General features: G+C 39.9%; 1 protein-coding gene across 3 annotated transcripts in view; it reads right to left on the minus strand.

Moving 5' to 3' along the window:
• gabrg1 (gamma-aminobutyric acid type A receptor subunit gamma1) overlaps positions 1-21,847 on the minus strand; it is a 174,330-nt gene that overhangs the window by 104,422 nt on the left and 48,061 nt on the right. For all 3 annotated transcript variants that reach the window (XM_087987789.1, XM_087987787.1, XM_043700492.2), the window contains exon 2: positions 1,278-1,426. In XM_087987789.1, coding sequence (XP_087843915.1) covers positions 1,278-1,426 — 149 coding nt within the window. The remainder of the gene's footprint in view (positions 1-1,277; positions 1,427-21,847) is intronic.

Raw genomic sequence — 21,847 nt, forward strand, 5'->3', positions numbered from 1 at the left:
CTAACATTGCATTTATCTTCCTAACTGCCAATTGAGCCTGCATATTAACCTTAAGAGAATCCTGCAGAAGGACTCCCAAGTCCCTAGGTACTCCAGATTTTTGAAGCCTTTTCCTGTTTAGAAAACAATCCAACTGCCTCTATTCTTCCTTCTAAAGTGCATAATTTTACGCTTTCCCACATTCTATTCTATTTGCCACTTCTTTGCCTATTCTCCTGGCCTTCTGCAGCCTCTCCGCTTCCTCAACACCACCTGTCCCTCCACCTGTCTTTGTGTCATCTGCAAACTTAGCAACAATGCCCTCAGTTCATTTGTCTAAATCATTAATATGTATGTGAACAGTTGTGACCCAACAGTGACCTCTGCAGAACTCCACTGGACACTGTCTGCTATCCTGAAAAAGACCCCTTTATCCCTCTCTGCCAGTCAGCAATCTGCTCTCCATGCCAATAGCTTGCACCTAACACCACGGGCTCTGAACTTAATTAGCACCTCCTGTGCAACAGAGTGTCAAAGGCCTTCAGAAACCCAATATATCATGTCCACAGACGTTTTGTTAATATTTCCGCATTACCTCCTCTAATAATTCTAACAGATTTGTTAGGCATGACCTCTCCTTGACAAAGCTGTGCTGACTCAGCCCTATTTTATCATGCACTTCCAAGTACACTAGAATCTCATCCTTAATAAAGTACTCTAAAATCTTACCAAAGTCGGGCTAACTAGCTTATAATTTCCCATATTCTGCCTCTCTCCCTTCTTAAACAGGGGTAATTACATTATCCATTTTCCAGTCCTCTCGGGCCTTCCCTGACTCCAATGATTGCTGAAAGATCACCACCAACGCCTTCACAATCTGTTCAACTATCCCCTCTGAACTCCGGGTGTAGTCCATCTGGTCTGAATGATTCTTCCGCCTTCAGACCTTTCAGCTTCCCCAGTACCTTCTCCTTACTGCTGGCCATTAGATTCACCTCTGTCCCCTGACTCTTCTGAAGTTCTGGTATGCTGCTGGTGTCTTCATTTATGAAAACTGATGGAAAAGTACCTATTCAGTTCCTCTTCCATTACTACTTGCCCAACTTCATTTTCCAGCAGTTCAATGCCCATTCTTGCCTCTCTTACCTTTTAGATAGTTAAAAACAGTCTTGAAATCTTCTTTTATATTACAAGCCAACTTACTCTTAACTTTCATCTTTTCCCTCTATACTTTTTTCAGTTCTCACATTATTATAATATATAATGTGATAAAACTAATAATGTATTAAACATCTTACCTCCAATATCTGGTCGAAGTTTGTTGTCATATCCTTTCAATAAGTCATTCAGAATATTGGTGACATCACTTTCATGGACTCTTGGTGCCAGGACCCATGTTTTATTTAACACTGTATCTTCATAATCTTCATCATCTACTTTGTTTGCACTGGATACATAAAAAATGCATATCAGAAACAGGGTTAAGAAGAAATAAAAGACAATTACAGCAGGAAATTTCAATATCAACAAAATCAAAGCAAAGATAGAGAACACAATTTCTTGCCATTGTTCACCTGCGCAACACTCAAATGATTCTGTATTTCAATATCTTTCTTGGCTGAATGTTATTGCAAAAGTAATTGAAGAAATACCTTGAATCATAAAAGTCCTTTCCAAAGATTCAATGAAAGAATTAATCTCATTTTTTGATTTTCCCCCATAACCCAACAATTCCTTATGCAATCTTTTCTTGAAAATCAATACGCTTCTGCACCTTTGCAAAAAGGTGGACTCGATTATAACATCTCACAGCAGTGAAAAATAATTCTTATCTGTCTTTTTCCCAATTACCATAATTTTATAACATTTTGTTAGTAATCCATTAGCCAGTTTCTTCTTATGTTATGGTAGCTATACAGAGTACTTGTGATACCACATCTGAAATACTATGTACAATTTTAGCCTCCTTATTTGAAGAGAAAAACAACTTTTTCAGAATCAGTTGACAGAAAGATCACGCTTCTAATTCCCAGAATGAACAGCTTGCATTATGAGGAAAGGTTGAACAGGTTACGCCTATAACCATTTAGTTCAAACAAATGTGAGGTAATTATACTGAAACAACTTGAGGGGACAGCTAAGATGGAGATTAGGTGGCTAGAGAATATTATTTATGTGTTTAGATCAGAGTGGTGCTGGAAAAGCTCAAGCAGGTCAGGCAGCATCCGAGGAACAGAAGAATCGACATTTTGGGCTTCAGGAATAGAGGCCGGAAGCATCCAGGGTGATTAGATTAGATTACTTACAGTGTGGAAACAGGCCCTTCGGCCCAACAAGTCCACACTGCCCCGCCGAAGCGCAACCCACCCATACCCCTACATCTACCCCTTACCTAACACTACGGGCAATTTAGCATGGCCAATTCACCTGATCTGCACACCTTTGGACTGTGGGAGGAAACCGGAGCACCCGGAGGAAACCCACGCAGACACGGGGAGAATGTGCAAACTCCACACAGTCAGTCGCCTGAGGCAGGAATTGAACCCGGGTCTCTGGCACTGTGAGGCAGCAGTGCTAACCACTGTGCCACCCACAGTGGAGAGATAAATTGAGGGGTGGGAGGGGGGGATCTTGGGAGAAGGTAGCAAAGAGTACAATGGGTGAATGGGGGTGAGGATGGAGGTGATCGGTCAGAGAGGAGAGTGGAGTGAATAGGTGGGAAGGGAGATTGGCAGGTAGGACAGGTCATGAGGACAGTGCTGCCTTGGATGGTGGTGAGGGCACAGGTTTTGCAATTCCTGCGGTGGCAGGGGAGGGTGCCAGGAATTGCAAAACCTGCGCCCACACCTCCTCCCTCACTACCATCCAAGGCAACACTGTCCTCATGACCTATCCTACCTGTCAATCTCCCTTTTCAACCTCCCCTCTGACCTATCATCTCCATCCCCACCTCCATTCACCTATTGTACTCTTTGCTACCTTCCCCCACACTCCTCTCTGACCGATCATCTCCATCCCCACCCCCATTCACCTATTGTACTCTTTGCTACCTTCTCATCTTGTGATACCCCAAAGGCCCATTAACCATCTGCAAAGCACAAATCAGCAGTGTTATGGAATGTTCTCCACTCGTGTGGATGAGTGCAACTCCAACAGCATTAGTGCAGCTCAACATCATCCAGGACAAAACATCCCACATGGTCAGCATCCTAGCTACCACATCAGACATTCAATTCCCCCATCTCCATTCCCCTCCATCAATGCACAGTGGTCGAAGTATATACCAACTACAAAATAAACTGCACCAAATACCACCCCCCCAAAAAAAAATCCATCAATTGCACCTTCCAAAACACATGGCATCCACTACCTAGAAGGACAAAGGGCAGCAAATACACAGGAGAACCATTACCTGCAAGTTCCCCTCCAAGCCACTCACCAACTTGAGGCAATTATATTGTCGTTCCTTTACTGTGGCTGGGTCATATACCTGACACTTCTTTCTGAAAAGCACATTGGTATATATACCCACAGCCCCAATACCATGGACAGCAGTGGTTCAAGATGACACCTCACTGTCTCAAGAGAAATTTGGGATGAAAAACAAATGTCACCTTGCCAGTAACACTTAAAATCTTATGAAAGAATACTAAAATATCTTTAGAACAGAGCAAGGAATGTGTATCTGTTCTCATGTAACAGATGGTCTTGTAAGAGTTAATGTTGAAGTTGCATTGACTCCACCCAACCTGATGATATCGCACAATCATTCAGCGAAACGATGTCTTGAGGCTCCAATGGAGATAGACACGACAAACCTGGCTAGAGGATAGAGATTTTGTGGTTGTTTCCCTGCCTCTGAGCCAGAAGGCTTGGTTTGATTTCCTACCTACTGCAGATGTGTGTCAATTCACATCTGAACAGACTCATTTCAAAACAAACAGAGAATGATGGAGAGAGTGGAAAGAGAAATGAAGTGAATGTTTCAAGTCCGTTATGGCTCCTCAGAAATGAAAGAGGTTGGAAAATGGCATTTAAAAAATATTCTTGACACAGACAGAGGACGGGCAAGGGGAATAGGTGGTGGGGAGCCCCAGTGCAAAAGACAATGGGTTGCTAGTTAGGGAGAGGGAAACAAAGAGAGATGTAACATAGGTGTAAATTAAAGTGTGTGAGGCGAGAGCAGAGTTAACAACACAAACTAGACACAGGGTGGTGGTGGGGTGAGAAGAATGTAATAAAAATGGAGGGCAGATGTCATGGGAGTCCAGCTTTGATGCTGTGGCATTCAATATTGAGACCTCCAGGGGATAAAGTGCCTAAGTGGAAAATGACGTGCTGCTGCATTGTGCTGGTTGGAACAGCCAGCCTGAGACAGACATTTTAGCTTGACAGCAGGTTTATTGAAATAGCAAGCAACTGGAAAGTCAGGGTCATTTCTACAGACAGAAGGAATGTGGTTACACAATCTCAGTTGAGGAAAATGGTCACATAGGAAGCTCCCAAATGGCAAGTGACATCATCAGAACAGATGTGACAGAGATGGAGAAACTGGGGAAATGGGAATAGAATCCTTACAGGAAATGGGGGTCAGCAAGTGTAGTCAAGCTGATTTCAAAATATCTAGAAAGACTGCTGGTCGCAAATTACCCTTTTCACGAACCAGAAGTGCTTGGTCTCCTGAAGATAAAACACATCGGCCTGAAAATACAACACTGGGGATGATCAAGGTGACTTGCTGAAGAACGGTTACGGCCTGGCTCCTTCCAGCCTGCAGCCAGTGATAGTTGTGGTATTTTACAGTTGGCCATCCATTAGTTCTTAAGGGAGGTCACTGACATATACTTTTCTTTGAGAGCTAATTACATTTCATTCTCCCTTGCCAGCGAGAAGCAAGGCAAGAGACTAGATGCTTTTTAACTTTCGATGTGACTCATGCACATACACACAGCACGTATACATGGAAACCATGCTGACAAAATAAATGAGAGAGAAAATGGATGCTGCAAAAAACAATGTTCCCACTGCCTGAACAACCCTGGAGGTGTCAGGAATGTGGTGATCAGGATTCGTACTGGTCTGCTGCACACTGTACAATCTCAGCATTATGAAGCAACAACACTAGCCATCAACTCCACAATGAACAGGTCAGCATGAGGAACAGGAAGTCAGAAAACTTAAAAAGTATCTGTCTGTCAGGACTGTTGCAAAGAGACCACCAGAATACAGTAAGTATAATCCCAATTCCTCATTCATCAATAGTCTCACGCTATGGACAGGTTTTCATTGCCAGTCGGAAGCGAGTGTCAAGCATGCAGGAAGGCATGAAATCTGTGCTGCTAAGCCAGGGCACTCAGTTGCTAATAGCATCTAACCCTGTTATCTTTGGTGTGGCTAGTGGAAGAGACTTTGATCTTCACTGATATGAAACTGCAGATGATCGTGAAGATGATCTTACACAGCTCTGCAAGACTAAGTGTAGAGTGCATCATCATGGCATGGGCTACACAATGGCAGTGGTCGGTGCATACAAGAGGAGAAGAAATAGGATTGTGAATCGGCTCACATTGCCCCTCATGAGCTCCACTGTGTAATGTGAGCACAGCTAATTTACAGCCTCGTCAGTACTTTGTCCCTATATTATACATTCCTATGGTTTCCCAGAATATATCAATCACAGTTTTGAGTATGCTCAATAATTGGTCATATACAGATCTCTGGAATTTTTACTAAGATTCACAAAAAAAGTGCGATAAAATTCTTCTTAATTAAACTTCTAAATGGCCATCTCTTTGTTGTGAGATTGAGTATCATTTGCTGTAGATTCTTTAGTCACAGATACAGATCCTGAATCAACACAGTCATGTTGTACATTGCAAGATCATGCATCTAAATTGTGGAAGATATGGAATTATTCTACAGAATCTTCCCTCACAGGGCAGCCCTCTCTCCATAGCATCTATTTAACAGTTTTAACACCCCCTCTAAAGGCAAGTGCATACTTACTTTCTTACAAAGACCAAAACTAACCTGACACAGAATCACAGAAGTGTTACAGCCAGAAGGCCATTCGTCCAATCAGGTCTGCATTGGCTCTTCAAATGAACAGCATTACCTAACTTCTCCGCCATATCCCCACACATTGGGTGATCATTTGGATTAAAAACAATTTCCTTCTGATTGGTTCAATTGAACCAATCTCCACAACATATCCTAAGTACGCACTGTGTGAAAACACTTACCTTCACATTACATTTCAAAAATTATTCAAAATGTAAGCCCTCTTATTCCTTTTATGAGGAACAGTTACAGTCTCATAGAAGCCCCGTGTGATTGCAGTAAAACATCTTTACTCTTGATGAATGGGAAAGAATGGGAAAATCAACATCATGGAGGGGGTGGGACTGAAAATTTGTAATTTCCTCTCAAAGAACTCCAAATAGCTGGAAGATGATTGATTTAAGTTTTGGTTGAGAGGCCACATGCCCAGCCTGTGATGGTCAATGTTGACAGGACTAGGGAAAATTGATATCATGTCTCAGTGTGTCAGGCAGGTTTTGGAAATCTTAGGAAAACCAAATTGAGAGAGGGTAAGAGGTATAGATTGGGAGAAGGGGAGAAATTGATAGCAGGACTCTATCCTATAGCAAAGTTAAGCTGATTATTAAATTAACTTGCATAGTGTAAGCATTTAAAGGCATTAGAGTGCTTAAGAACTCTAGTATAATGACCTGAAGTGATATGTGTACAGCGCTGTAAAATAGGAAAAATTAATCTTCAATATTTGTTGTACAAGGTAGTTATTACCTGAAAGGGTTAGCTGCCATCAGGAGTTAAATTTCGCCCATCAATATATAAAAGATCTACTGCTGGGAGGAGCTAAACAGTATTATAGTTTGGTCCAATTCAGTGTTAAGTCTATGGGCTCAGTCTAAGTTCTTAGCACTAAAGGGATCAAAGGGTATGGGCGAAAGCAGGAAGAAAGTACTAAGTCGTGTATCAACTATGATCGTATTGAATGGCAATCTACTCCAGTACCTATTGTGTTTCTGACCAACAGTCAGTGTATTCACTCTTAAATCTAACCTGAGGTCTTAATAAGGAACTCTGATGTAATATAACTGGCTAGTAGATATGATGTAATAAACCTTGTCCATTTATCAGGACTGAGCCTGAGTTCTACTGTAAATTTCTTTTGGACATCATATTACTAGTCGTTATTAGTAACAGACTAATACAAATTAAAATAAAAATTACTGCAGTGAGTATACCTAAGTTATCTCAGATGCTTTTGATTAACATGACCCTAACAGATACCATACTGGGGAGAGCCAGTCTCCAAAAATATACCATGGTGATAGCAGTATGGCTTTCATCACATGTATCATGGAGGGGCATCACTGGCTTATATAATATGCTAGATATAACCTTTTGAAGAAATTTTCAGCTCTATGAAAACTACGACCATTCAAGAACAAGATGAAGGAAGATCAGGATTCCAAGCAGAAAACTGTGCATCATTAAATATTCAGCAGCATTGAAGGGCACAGAGCCAGTCGGTTTCTGTGAATGCAGCAGCCAGTTGTTAAAAAAAAATTACTTAGGAAATTTCAGTATTAAGCTTCCTTATAGAAGCATGAAGAAGCCAGGAATTGTTAGGACTACTGGATAAGCTTGTGTAGACCCTGGAGAGTCTTAGCAAAGCTACAAAGGAGAAAATCATGAATCATAAATCTGGAATAAAGTAGTCAATATTGAAGTAAATAAAATTCATCAACGAAAATGTAAAAATTCTTAAATATAAGTATTTTTCCTTAAACGCAAAGATACAAAAGAGGCTGAAAACTAAAGAAAGCTTAACTCACTATATTTAATAAACAAGCATTATACTTTATCAAAATTGTTGGGAAAAGCTGGTGAATACAAAAATGTGTAGTAAACATTCATTCATGAGGAACATAATTAAAAGCATGGGAAAATTTGACTGATTAGAATGAGAAAAACAAAAAGCATAAGAAACTCTTATTAAAGAATCATTTTTGAATCAAAAACATTTTTGTTCTACAAGGGAGAACAGTCTTAAAAACAGAAAAACAGCACAATGCCATTTTGTTAGGTTTTAAAGTGCACGGTTCTCATGGAAAAGCATGAGAAGAAAACGGAGAAATCAATATTGTTAAAAACAGTGCAAAACCACTAAGGAAAAGGGCAAATGGCATAATTTTACAGACTTTTACTCCATCTTGGAAAAATACAGTATTTATTGTTTGTAAAGTATTTAAATTATCTTTAAATACTTGATGGTTTTCCAGGAGAAATTAGAGATTCTTTACAGACTTTTTTAAAACCTTTCCAACTTTAATTAACAGAAGTTACAGTTAATCTCTGATAGGAAAAAAACAAAGACAGAAGTTTAAAAAATCACCATTAAAACAATAAAGTTTCTTAGCAGCAAACCTTTATTAGCAATGCATCTTCATTATCCAGTAATGTAAAAGATTACAACGTTTTTAAAAGAACTGAAAAGATACTCAATACAAAAATTATAACAGTTAAAACACTGAACAGTAAAACCAGCTATGTCTATAAAATAAATCCTAAAACAGCTTTCAAGTCAAACATTTAAATAAGAGAAATAACAGCAATTCAATATAATGAAAATTGAAAAAGCTGTTGTACCTTCAAGCAGATGATTACACATACTTAGACAGGGAACTATAAAAATGACATTTCATGAGATAGAATTACTTCAGGACCAGAAAAGAAAAGCCAGTGAGCTCATATCTTAAAGTAGATTTTTTTTGTAGGTCAATAGAAGATTAGTTTTTAAAATTGAGAGATTATGGAGATGCACAAAAAAACTAAATTTGAGACAGAATTTTTATACGAATTACTGGTTTATTTCTTTCAGAGATGTTACAAACAAAATAGGATCTCATGATGGAAAGAGCTGTCCATATTGACGTAACCCCACAGAAGCCAGTATTCTGTCACCAAGTTGCCCTTTATTTATAAGTAATCAGTCCTTGACTATAGTCTGGTGCCTGCATGAGACAGTGTTATCAGTATCCCTGATACTCAACCCTTTTATAACAGTCAGGGCTCTCTGATTGGGGCTGCTAACCTGGCCCAATCAGGGAATTCATTCTATGATGTCCAGCTGGCTGACATATTTACAATAACTATACATTTGGTGGTGAAAGCAGAAATCTAAAACCACTGGAGAATGATGGGAACAGAAAGTCAACCTAGGTCAAGAAGATTCAGACTTTTAAAGTTATCAATAGCACCAAAATTTCACACAATATAAACCAATTTAAATCTTCAAATTCTTTGAAGGTAGAAGTTTCTGTTCTGGATATGGCATGAAAAAATACAACTAACAGAAACAATTCCAGCTATATGCCACGGCAAACTTGTAAGGAAATGGGTCATTTCCAGATAATGTACAAAACATCAAAGACTACTTTGAACTACAGAAGAAATAAATGTATACTTGCACAAAAGATTAACACCTTTTTAAGAACACGTTTGGAAGAAAGGCAGGACGATAAATAAAACTTCAATGAAATGCATAAGCTTATACGACAGCATACCATCTCAGATGATCAAATTAAACCTTCCTAAGGGTATCATCGGAATCAATACGTTCATGGTCATCTTATTAAGTTCAAATTTGACGCTGGGACAAGTGTTATCGAGTCATACAGCATGGAAATACACCCTTCAGTCCAACCAGTCCATGCCGACCATAATCCCAAACTGAACTAGTCCCACCTGCTTGCACTTGGGCCATATTTCTATATGTTCAATATATCTTATCAGTTGCATGAACCATGACCTTTTGCTACAAATTCTGTGTCTTATGATGCTGCCCCACTTGCTACTTGAAAGAGTGGAGCTCCCAAAGCTAGTACTTCCAAATAAACCTGTTGGACTATCACCTGGTGTTGTGTGATTTTAACCATATCCCCCTAAACATTTGTTATTCATATGTCTTTTAAACATTGTAACTGTTTCCTCTGGAAGCTTATTCCAACACAAACCACTCTGTGTAAGCAAGTTGACCCTCGGTTACTGTATGATTTGGAAACAAAACGTTAATTGAAGAAAATTACACTACAACCATCTAACACGGTATTACATAGCACAGGCAGAACACAACTTAAAATCAAAATAATGCTGAAAGTAGTCTTAAAATTGAGACTATAATGAAATTCTCCATGTGTATCTATCATTTATACTGAGCAAAGCAGCAATTTTTGACTGGTAACATTTATGAAACAAATAGTTCCAAATGTTACAATATGGCAACATTTGATTCTGCCCAAAAGGGGAAGGGCTTTTTGTAAGGTCTTCTGTACGTCACTGTAGGACCAATTGAGTGTCAATGAAGAGTAGTTCAAAATGTTATTAAAAAACAGTGAGAATGCGAGACAGAAACAGGGACGAGATTGCATATTAGCACGGTTTTGTTTGAGTGGTACTGTTGGATACAGATAAACTACACAGGTAATGTAGGAGAGTCAGTCAGAAGTCAAGAACAAGTCTCAGTGTGGCAGAACTCAAACAAGTTACAGGATTTGGTAGGCAGGTGGTGTTGCAGTCAGAGTTGAGGAAGTACTGAGAGCTGTGAGGGTATTGAAAAGTAAGCCTTTGTGCAATAGTGGGTTCATTAGAGCTTAGAATGGGTGTTGAAAAACCCTAACGCAGTGCTCACTGGATGCAACTGCGTAAGGTTTAAGGGCAGAAAAATCCACGAGTTGTACTGGATTGGTGAAGCTCACTGCTTGTAAAAAGCTGATGTGCCTGTGAGGGAGTAATGTTTCCAGATCACAGGGCAACATAGATCTAGGAAAGGAAGGCAAGTAACCAGAGCAGGCACAATCAATCATTCAGGTAGTCCATAACAGAGTGGTTCTTGAGAGAAAGTTTCAAGGCCAGATCAGCAAAAGAGAAGAACTGTGTTTGCTTGTGAAGTTTAATGAGATTCACCAAGCAACATTAACATTTGACATAAACTTGAGAGAATTCTGTCTTGCATCCACTTGTTATTTAATGTACACTGTAGGGTATTCAATCACAGTTTAGTTTATTACCCATGTTTATCAAATATTATTCCTGTATGTAATGGATTTTATTACTATTCTAACATTGCATAGTAAAGTTTATTGGAGTTAGTTTGAAACTTGTGTCTTTATTCTATTGCAACTTCTGAACCTCACACTTCATCTAGTTTTAAAAAAAACAAAAGATACTGTCCCTAGCCAGATCATAAACTAAATTTGTCTGTTATGTCTGGATCATAAGGCCATTGTCATGTGAAACATCAAAAGCAAACACTTCTCATTTCTGAGCAGAAAATACTTTCTTAAACTTCTGCAGCATGTTGAAGAATGTTAACCATTTCATCTGCCAAATATCTAACTCTACTTAACAATAAGTATCAGAAGAATGAATGCTGCATCAAAGGAGGAAATATATGCCATTCAATATTAATTATGCTCAAGTACAACTCTTCACGATGGAGATCAGAATATTACACTGATGTTACATGTCGGGAGAAGTTACTCAACCGTCTTCCAACCAGAAACAAAACTTGTAAAACTGATCATCAGACGTCCTAACACCACAGCCACTGGGAGCAGACCACAAGCAGGCTTTTAATACAGTTCATTCAGTTGTTTAGTAGATGTAGTTCCAAAACAACAGTCATCCTTATGGTTTATAATTGAACCAGTAAAAATGATAATATCCAAAGGCATATGAGAATGAAAGGATCACGGGCAACTCTTTCTCTTTACTACCTGAAAGCAATTACTTTTCTTCTCAGAAACATGACAAATTCTTGAAGGTGATTTGAGAAAACTAAAAGATCCTCAAAGGAAAAGAACCACATTCTAAAGCAACATCAAAATGTTAGAAACCTTTTCTGCAAAAGGAAATCATGGATCCAAAGTTCCAATGTGACAGTGAACCGTACCAGAATATTGCCTCCTCATGCAACAGACTTTCAACACAAGTCATCAGCCATTCATAAACTGAGAGACCTGGGGGGAGACGGCTTGGTGATAACGTACTTTACTATTTTTGATAAAGTGGTGAAAGAATCCAATATCAAAGAATGGTTTGAGGAGAATTGTCATATAAAGCAGTTTGTACTTGAAAGGGTTAACTGACATCATAAGTCCTGCCCAGAATATATCTTAAGAGACTAAAAACTAAAGTACTGCAGATGCTGGAAATCAGAAACAAAATCAGAAACTGCTGGAAAAACTCAGCAGGTCTGGCAGCATCTGTGGAGAGAAAGCACAATTAATCTCTCAGGTCTAATGACACAAAGTTCTGAAGAAGGGTCACTAGACCTGAAAGATTAACTCTGCGTTCTCTCCACAGATGCTGCCAGACCCACTGTGTTTCTCCAGCAGTTTCAGATTTTGTCTCAGAATATAACAGGCTGTTGCTGTTAGTGTGAATTAGTGTTCTGTTTCAGTTCAATTTCAATGTTACATCAATGTAGCTAACAGTGATGTCCATTTACTGTTAAGTCTAGCCTGAGGACTTACAAAAGGACTCTCATGTAACTTGGTATTTAATAGCTCATTACATTACATAGACTAGGTTTATGACATTGACATATAGAGTCCAAGCTGAAGACTTGTATGTGAGCATCCTTCCCCACTCAGGCATCAGTTAATTTACTCTAATACGAATAAGAAGGATTGGTGGCAATGAATCTATCCAAGACATCTCAGATGGTTTTAGTGGACATGACTAGAACATGTATCACAGTGCCAGAGCTTGGATCCAAATAAATATCAGCATTAACATGAGGGAAGATAAGCCACCTGCTTCTGGATTCTTTGCATGACAAGCCATCTGCAATAACTTGGGGGAAAATAAAAGTGATCTGGTCTTTCAGTTGAGATTCCATTGTCTGGCACTGTTATAGTTTGTTTTGACAACTAAGCTCAATGTGAATATTTGCCTGAGGTGCAAAAGTACCTGAAACATCATTGCCAGCTGAACTCAGTTTGGCAGTTTCAAGAGACTGTATTAAAAAGGGCATTCAGAGATATGAGCGAATGTGTGAAGTGCATTCAGAATGAGGACAAGGAAGATGGAGGCAGTGGCATAGTGGTTATGTTATTGGACTAGTAAACCCTCTAACCCAGGCACATCATCTATGAACACAGGTTCAAATCCCACCATAACAGATGATGAAATTTGAATTCAATTTTAAAAAATCTAGAAAAGAAAGCTGGCCCAATGATGAAACCATTGCTGATTGTCCCAAACATCCTAAGAATGACATATCTCAATCAATACATGAAACAACATGAGTGAACTAGATGGGTGTTTGGGGCAATGATTAATATTAATGACTCACTTTTTGGAGCTTTGTCATCTTTGAATTTATATCCCAGCTTCTGGCATGGTAGGATTCAAATCTGTACGCCCAGAGAATTACCCTGATTCTCTGGATTATTTGTCCAGTGATACTATCGCTACACCACCAGCTACTTCTGTCTCAGTTATCTTCACTAATGTTCTGTGGCCTCCTCCACTTATAATTGCGTCTTCATAGAAGGTGATTAGTATGCAGATACGCTAGCTGGTGCTTCCAGGCATGCTTTTAATTGCCAGCATATCTCATAAGAGCAAAAATACTTTGAAAACATTTCCGCACTGATGCATTTCAGGAGAGACCTTTGCCAGCACTGTGCTTAACCAGCGGATTTCAGATTTTGGGTTTCAGCCCACTTGGCACAGGATGCTTGATTTGGCGAAGAAAAGTAATTTTCACTTTGACGCATCAGCATGTGCATGAGCTGATCTCAATACATATTAAAAATTTGATCCTGTTGATTGCACACTGGGCACAAATTAATCCTCTGCAGTTCTTTAGATCGTTTATGGTTAATTGACTCTTTTTTAAAAAACACAGGCAAATTATTTTGCCCCTCATGTCCTTCAAACTCCAGCAGTGTAATCCTAAACTTCTGCCTGAACTTTGGTCCTCAACTAGCATATAGGGCTTTTCTACTTCCTCTGTTTCACAGAACAAGTCAATTTGGCCTTTGTGTTTACAGCTGCTCTCCAAATGAGCAACTCACTCAGTGCCATTCTCTCACCTTCTTCCTGTAACCCTGCATATTTTTCCTTACCAATTAATAGTGTAATTCTGTTCTGTATGTTTGAATAAATCTACCTGCCCAGACTCTCCAATGAGTTCCTAATCTTATTCTGATGCTTTTGCTCCTTTCAATTATTTTAAATCTGCATCCTGCCATTCGGTATCAATACAACAGTGGTAAGTGGAAGGGGATGTTAGTGGATTGGGTGCCAATCAAGTCAGCTGTTTTGTCCTGGATGGGGTCAAGCTTCCTGTGTCATTGGAGCTGCACCCATCCAGGTAAGTGGGGAGTATTCCATCATACTCCTGACTGGTGCCTTGTAGATGGTGGACAGGTTTTGGGAAGGGGAGTTACTTGCCGCAGTATTCCTAGCCTCTGACCTGCTCTGTACCCACTGTGCTTATGTGGAGAGTCATGTTAGTTCCTAGTCAATGGGAACCTCAAAGATGCTGATAGTGGGGGATTCAGAGATGGTAACACCATTGACTGTGAAGGGATGGTGGTTAGAGTGTCTGTTATTGCCTGGCATTTGTGTGACAAGAATGTTACTTGCCACTTGTCAGCTCCAACCTGGATATTGCTCAGGTCTTGCTGCATTTGAACATGGTTCAGTATCTGAGGAGTCACCAATGGTGCAGAGCATTATGCAATCATCAGTGAACATCGCTGCTTCCAACCTTATGATGGAGGGAAGATTTTTGAAGAAGCAGCTGAAGGAGTTTGGGCCGAGGACACTACCCTGAGCAACTCTCACCTCACTTCTGGAATTCAGTTCCTTTGCCAAATGTTTGGACAAAGGTTGTAATGAGATAGAGATGCTGAATGAACCTGGCAGAAGCCAAACTGAGCATCGCTGAGCAAGTTATTGCTGAGCAGGTGCTGCTTGACAGCACTGTTGATGACACCTTCCATCACTTTCTGATGATCGAGAGCAGACTGATGGGGCGGTAATTGACCTGGTTGGATTTGTCCTGTGTTTTTATGTACAGGACATACCTGGGCAGTTTGCCCCACATTGCTGGGGAGATGCCAGTGTTGTAACTGTACTGGAACTGCTTGGCTAGGGGAGTAGCAAGTTCTGGAGCACAAGTCCTCAGTAATATTGCCGAAATGTTGTCAGATCCCATAGCCTTTGTATTATCCAAGTGTCTCCAACTGTTCCTCGAAATTGGCTGAAGACTGGTATCGATAATGTTGGGGACCACTGGAGGAGGAGAGATGGATCATCCACTCTGTACTTCTGGCTGAGCCTTTTGTTTTGCACTATATCCTGGACTCTTCCATCATTGAGGATGGGGATATTTGTGGAGCCTCTTCCTTCCGTGAGTTGTTTAATTATCCACCAACATTCATGTCTGGATATGGCAGGACTGCAGAACTTCGATCTGATCCATTCGCTGTGGGATCGCTTAGCTCTATCTATCACCTGCTGCTTATGTTGTTTGGCAAGCAACTAGTCCTGTTTGGTAGCTTCACCAGGTTGGCACCTCATTTGTAGGCATGCCTGGTGGTAGTGCCGCACAATACATTGGAGGCTATTCTCAATGTGAAGACAGGATATTTGGTTGAAAGCAGCCTTGATGTCAAGGGCTGTGACTCTCAACTCCCCTCTGGAATGCAGCTCTTTTGTCCATGTTTGAACCAAGGCTGTAATGAGGTCAGGAGCCGAGTACCTCTTGTGGAACACAAAGTATCAGAGATCAGTTTTGTGCTATGTAAGTGCTGCTTGATAGCATGGTTGAGACCACTTTCTCTCACTTTACTAATCAGCAAGAGGATTTGGCAAAAGAACACAAAACAAAGCAATCTGTTACAGCCCTGAATTATAATCGCAAAATCTCAGATGTAACTGACGGGATAACTTATGATTCACTGAGAGGAATCATCCAAATTCATCACCTCCTCAACCCAGACCCTCAAGCTGGGATCTAGCTTGCTCTGTTGCCATTAAAGATATCACTATAATCAATGTCCTCACAAATCATTTCAAGCTACTACTAGTGAGATTCATGACATTAAATCAGCTGTCTATTTACAGATGCATTAAAATCGACCACTCCTGCATTCTTTGCCAGAAGCAACCCATTTGTCATTTCTCATTTGAAAAGAAGGATCCAAAGCTTCTACAAAGTGACTGGGCTTCCAAACGTGGAGGATATAAAACCAACACTGGAGCAAATTTGGATCAATGGAAGTTTTTCATCTGATCAATTTGCAGGTGATTCAAGATCACCATAACCAAGTAACACACGGGACAATGCTTCAACTTTTCAATAGTTAACAGAGATGCAGCTCTTTGGACAGCAGAACTCAGCCTGTTGAAGAGGAAAATCTACAAAGCCAGAGGTATCACCCTGCTTGCAGAGATGAGAGAAGAGAAAAATGGTCTTGCTGTGACTATTGCACAAAATCAATGCCAAAGACAAATTGAGCATTTTTTTTTAAATCATAACCAGTTCAAAGTAAACTAATGGATCCTGAGGTATGCTTGTTTAATTTTTTTCATTCATTTAGAGTGGTAATTACATATTGAAAACAACATTATTGAAATCATGTACCAGCAATCCAACAGTATTTGAATACTCCGAAGACCCATGCCCACATCAGGTATATCTCAATTTAAGTACTAAGCATTAAACAAAGAACTGTGGGTGCTGAAAATCTGAAATAAAAATATAAATTGCTAGAGAAATTCAGCAGGTAGGACAGAACTGGACTCAAAACATTAGTTGTGCTTTCTCCCCACAGAAGCTGCCAGACCTGCTGAGTTTCTCCAGCAATTTAAGTATGGAGTATTTTGACTGTGCTGCAGCCACTATGCAGCAGAGGTTGCTGATTTATAATTCCAGGATTTGTCTTAATGTTTTTGAAGAATATGAAAATAAACTGAGATGCATTCAATAATCAGGAAACTAAAAAAAGCATGAAGACTCACATTACTATTATTTGTAAATCTTGGTTTTAAAATTGGCAAAACTACATCTAGCTTTAAGTTTAATTTGTTTTTCTATAGTGTGTGTTAAGGAGAAGAGTTTGGTTAGCTCAGTCGGCTGGTTTGCAATGCAGAGTGATACCAACAACATTGGTTGAAATCCTATTCTATTTAAAAAGTTACCATGGAAGGGCTCACTTTCTTAACCTCTGCCTTTGTCTGAGGTTTGGCGACTCTCTGGTTAAGCCAACACCAGCCCTCCCTCTGAGAGGGCAGCCCAATAGCCTGGGAGGACTATGACAAGTTTACCTTTGAGGAAGGGGTGACGTGGCTTTAGTTTCACTTTAGGTTTGTTCTGCGAGTTGTACCAGGGTGTCCCGGTATGTTAATACATATATTTTTAACGATGTATAATTTAGTGATGTATTAGTAAAAAGAGTTGAAGAGAATACAAACAGGCCAGGCAGTCTGTGTAGATTCAGTCAATGCAAGACAGTGCTGCTATTTTAGTATCCAAAATGTCAGGGCTGGAGAAAAAAAGACCCAAGTGGCTTAGAAGGAAACCCTAAAGGCAGAAAATTGCTGTTTTCCAGATCATCAGCTCCCATGTGTTTGCTCTGAAAGTGCTTAGAATTCAGTAAGAAAACTCTACAAACCAATTACAGCCATGTCAACTGAAGGAGGAACTTCAACGTGGAGACAGGGTAATCATTAATTGAGATTTGAGTATTCCTAAGGTTGTTGAGGAGAGTTGAATTTTTATTTGTACTAGAAACATCAAAAATAGGAGGAGTAGATAATTTGGCCCTTCAAACCTTCTCCATCATTCAATTTGCCTGATCATCCAACTCATTACCTTGTTTCTGCTTTCTCCCCATAACCTGGTTCTTTCAGCCATCAAAACTATACTCAACTCCTCCTTGAAAACATTTGTCTCAGTTGCTTTCTGTGGCAGAGAATTCCACAGGCACACCACTTATGGACCAGACCAAACCTCCTCAAAATATTTCAAGAAGATAGCCTAGAGCCCAACATTTTCTTATTTTAAAAGCAGATGTGAAGTGGATGTTCCAGCTGTGATGCAACTGGTCAAACCACTTGGCTTTAAGCAAAGCACAATTTAAAGACTACAGTTAAAACATGAATAAAAGGTGGCAGAATTTATAAATTAACTACTGGAAAAACTTAACTGAATACAGATATCATAACTTAATTGATTAACTGTTCCAATATAGTAACATCCGATAAACACACCCCTTACCAAAAAGGTAAATTGAAACACAGATTCTTACAGGCAGGAGGGAATAACAACTGAAGAGATTTACTAGAAAGTCAGTTAGGAATCATTTATTGAAGCTTGCAACCAATCTAGATTCAAACATATTGTGACTGCTACAGCTAAAAAAAACCTAGAAAACCAGAACTGGGAAAACTGTGTGATCTCCTTCCATTGTTAAACTGTTTTAAATAAAGCCTCTTGAACCTATACACTTCGGCACAACTGCCTTCACAACCTCTTCAAAAAAAAACACCCAGGACAAAATGATTTTTTCAAAGTGACAACCTTGTCACACCACTCTATGCGTGACAAAATTCCTCCTTATCTCAGTCCTAAATGGCCTCGACTGTGTCCTTGGTTCTGGAGTTCCCAGTTATTAGGAACATCGTGTTTATGCAATCTCATCCGGTTAGAATTTTATACGTTTCTATGAGATCCTTCCTTCTCCCTCATTCTTCTAACCTCCACTGAGTACAGTCCTAACTGATCCAGTCTCTGTTCATAGTGAGTCCTGCCTTACCAGGAATCAGTCTGATAAACCTTTGCTGCACTCCCTCCATAGACCAAACATCCTTCCTCCAATAAAAGGTGACCAAAACTGCACATAATACTCCAGGTATAATCTCAGCCAGACCCTGTACAACTGCAGCAAGACATTCCTGCTCCTGTACATAAATCTTCTCACTAATGAAGGTCAACATACTGTTTGCATCTTTGATTGGCTTACTTTCAAAACTGGTGTGCATGGACACTTGGGTTTAATTGCATCTCCCCCTTTCCCAATCTATCACTATTCAGATAATAATCTGCCTACCTGTTTTTGCTCACATTTATCTACATTATACTTCACCTGCACCACAAATGGAGCAGTTAGAGTTCAGCTAAGCTGTGCATTTCTGTAAGAGCCATGATTAGAATCTCCTACCTGAAGAAGTGCGGAACTCTTTTTTAACAGAAAAATCTAATGGAACAAACTGGTAATCTGACTGTGATTGTCACTCCTTGGGAAAATCATCCCATGTATATAAAGAAATATACCTGTAGTGTGAAGAAACTGCACCTATGTCATTGTTTGTTTAATGAATTAGTCTAATATTTACTCAATGATTACTTCTGTTGCTGATAGTAGAATAGAATTAGCAATGAAAATCTAGAGAATACAAATAACACTATGAATCTCAGAAGTAACATAAAAACAAATTGAAATGGCTAGTGACTCCATACTCAGTGCTGTGGGCGGCACGGTGGCACAGTGGTTAGCACTGCTGCCTCACAGCGCCAGAGACCCGGGTTCAATTCCAGCCTCAGGCGACTGACTGTGTGGAGTGTGCACGTTCTCCCCGTGTCTGCGTGGGTTTCCCCCGGGTGCTCTTGTTTCCTCCCACAGTCCAAAGATGTGCAGATTAGGTGAATTGACCATGCTAAATTGCCCGTAGTGTTAGGTAAGGGGTAAATGTAGGGGTATGGGTGTGTTGCGCTTTGGCGGGGCGGTGTGGACTTGTTGGGCCGAAGGGCCTGTTTCCACACTGTAAGTAATCTAATCATACCTAATCACGGAGTTTGTTGGAGAATGTTGGAACAGGATGTAGCATCACAATTTATATACAAACAAACATCCACAGGCTAGTGTGAATCTCAAACACCTAGACATCAATTGTTTATCAATCTTTAAATCCTGATTTCAACTCAAGGTATTAGGTATTGCCTAAAGCGGACAGACAGTAACCTTATCTCAGAGTGTGGGGCCTGAGTCTCATCATTCCAGTCCAGTACTGACTTCACCTAAATTAGAGGAAAGACATCGCTGTCAGTGGGTAGAATGCAAATCAGTGGGAATTTTGAGCAACTGCTGAAGACTCTAATGATTCTGCAATATTTGATAAGGAATAAAGGAGACATGCAGTCAGGAAAAGTCTGGTTCAGGGAAGAGTCGAGCTCTCTGTGGGCCAAGACAACCTGCCAGTCAACAGTTGTCAGTTTAGTGAGCAGACTCAAATTGCTCAGGTCTAAACTGGGTCTGTAAACATCCCTAATGCAATCAACAAGCATATACAACCTCATCAATTTGGCTATTCATCCCATAGCATAAGATCTAGTAGCAAGAGTAGACAATTCAGCCCCTTGAGTCTGCTCTGCCATTCAGCAGTCATGGCTGATCTCAATATGACCTCAGCTCCACTTTCCAGCACACTCCCCATTAATCAGCAAAATCCTGCCGAGTAGAAACGTGGGAGGGGGGGGGGTCTGTTTGGTGGTGGTGTTATGTTTAAAAACTTCCCACTACCCTTGAGAATTTACAGATGTGATGCTCCTTTTGCTCTGAAGACAGTGAGTATGAACCAACCAAGCTTCATGATGAAAGCTTGATGGCCTGAAATGTGGTTGACAAGATTGGGATCCCAGGTGATGGTAGTACTGGACCAGTCAAACTCCAAAGTAAAACCTAGCTCAATAGATCATAAGTTTTAAAACAAAACCTATTTGATCACCTAATTGCAACATTTAAATGGCATTTGGATGCGTATATGAATAGGAAGGGTTTGGAGGGATATGGGCCGGGTGCTGGCAGGTGGGACTAGATTGGGTTGGGATATCTGGTCAGCATGGACGGGTTGGACCGAAGGGTCTGTTTCCATGCTGTACATCTCTATGACTCTATTTGAATATACTTAATGTAAGATTGCCAGTGTGCATTTAGCCAAATACAAATGTGTTTATGCGAGGGGAGAAAAGGTAGATGAAAATTTGATAATGTCATCACAAACAGGAAAGAAAACCCTCCACTTTTAGAGTCTCCATTCAGGTACCATTCCCATCTTCATTCTTTAAATTGATAAAGTTTCCAGTATTTTCTTTTGACGAAGTTTTGCACATTTACCAATTTAATTTCATCAATACCGACTGAGATACTCAGTCACAAGATAACTTTTTCCCTTACTGAATTTGACAAAAGTTCTGGGGTATTTTCCAGCTGTGTAACGTGACTACTAAGGACAGCTCAAGTCCTCAGATCATGATCTGTTTGTAGCCCCTCTCCATTCATTTCTCTCTGGATTCTAAATGCTCCAATAAAACGAACACATAAGCTAAAAGGACAAAATAATTGCTGAAGTTATAGGATTTTTTGGAAAAAAAACTGCTAAAATTAATGAATTTCAGAAACTGAAAAAAAGTAAAGTAATCTTCATCGAACTGAAAAGGAGAAAACACATTCACTTCTACTTTAAAGTCCCGGCTCCCCAAAACAATAATAATTGTAAACTTAAATCACTATAGATGGTACTTGACCTGAGCAGAACATCGTTTTCTGTCTTTATTCCTATGGTCAGGTATAATTATAATTACCTTGAGGAGCTGAAAAGGAGAAAGTATAATCCCTTGTCTCCATCCACAGACTGACAGATCAGTAGACTGAGATGAGTCAAATGTAACAAGAAAACAAAGTCCTTCTGAATTATTACATGATATAACACAAATCAGCCAGCACCATGAATAACAGAGGAATCATGTCAGGAGATA

This window comes from Chiloscyllium plagiosum, unplaced genomic scaffold (genome assembly GCF_037043375.1).
Source record: "Chiloscyllium plagiosum isolate Xiang-an unplaced genomic scaffold, Cpla_swu_hap1 HiC_scaffold_1, whole genome shotgun sequence".
Taxonomy (NCBI): domain Eukaryota; kingdom Metazoa; phylum Chordata; class Chondrichthyes; order Orectolobiformes; family Hemiscylliidae; genus Chiloscyllium; species Chiloscyllium plagiosum.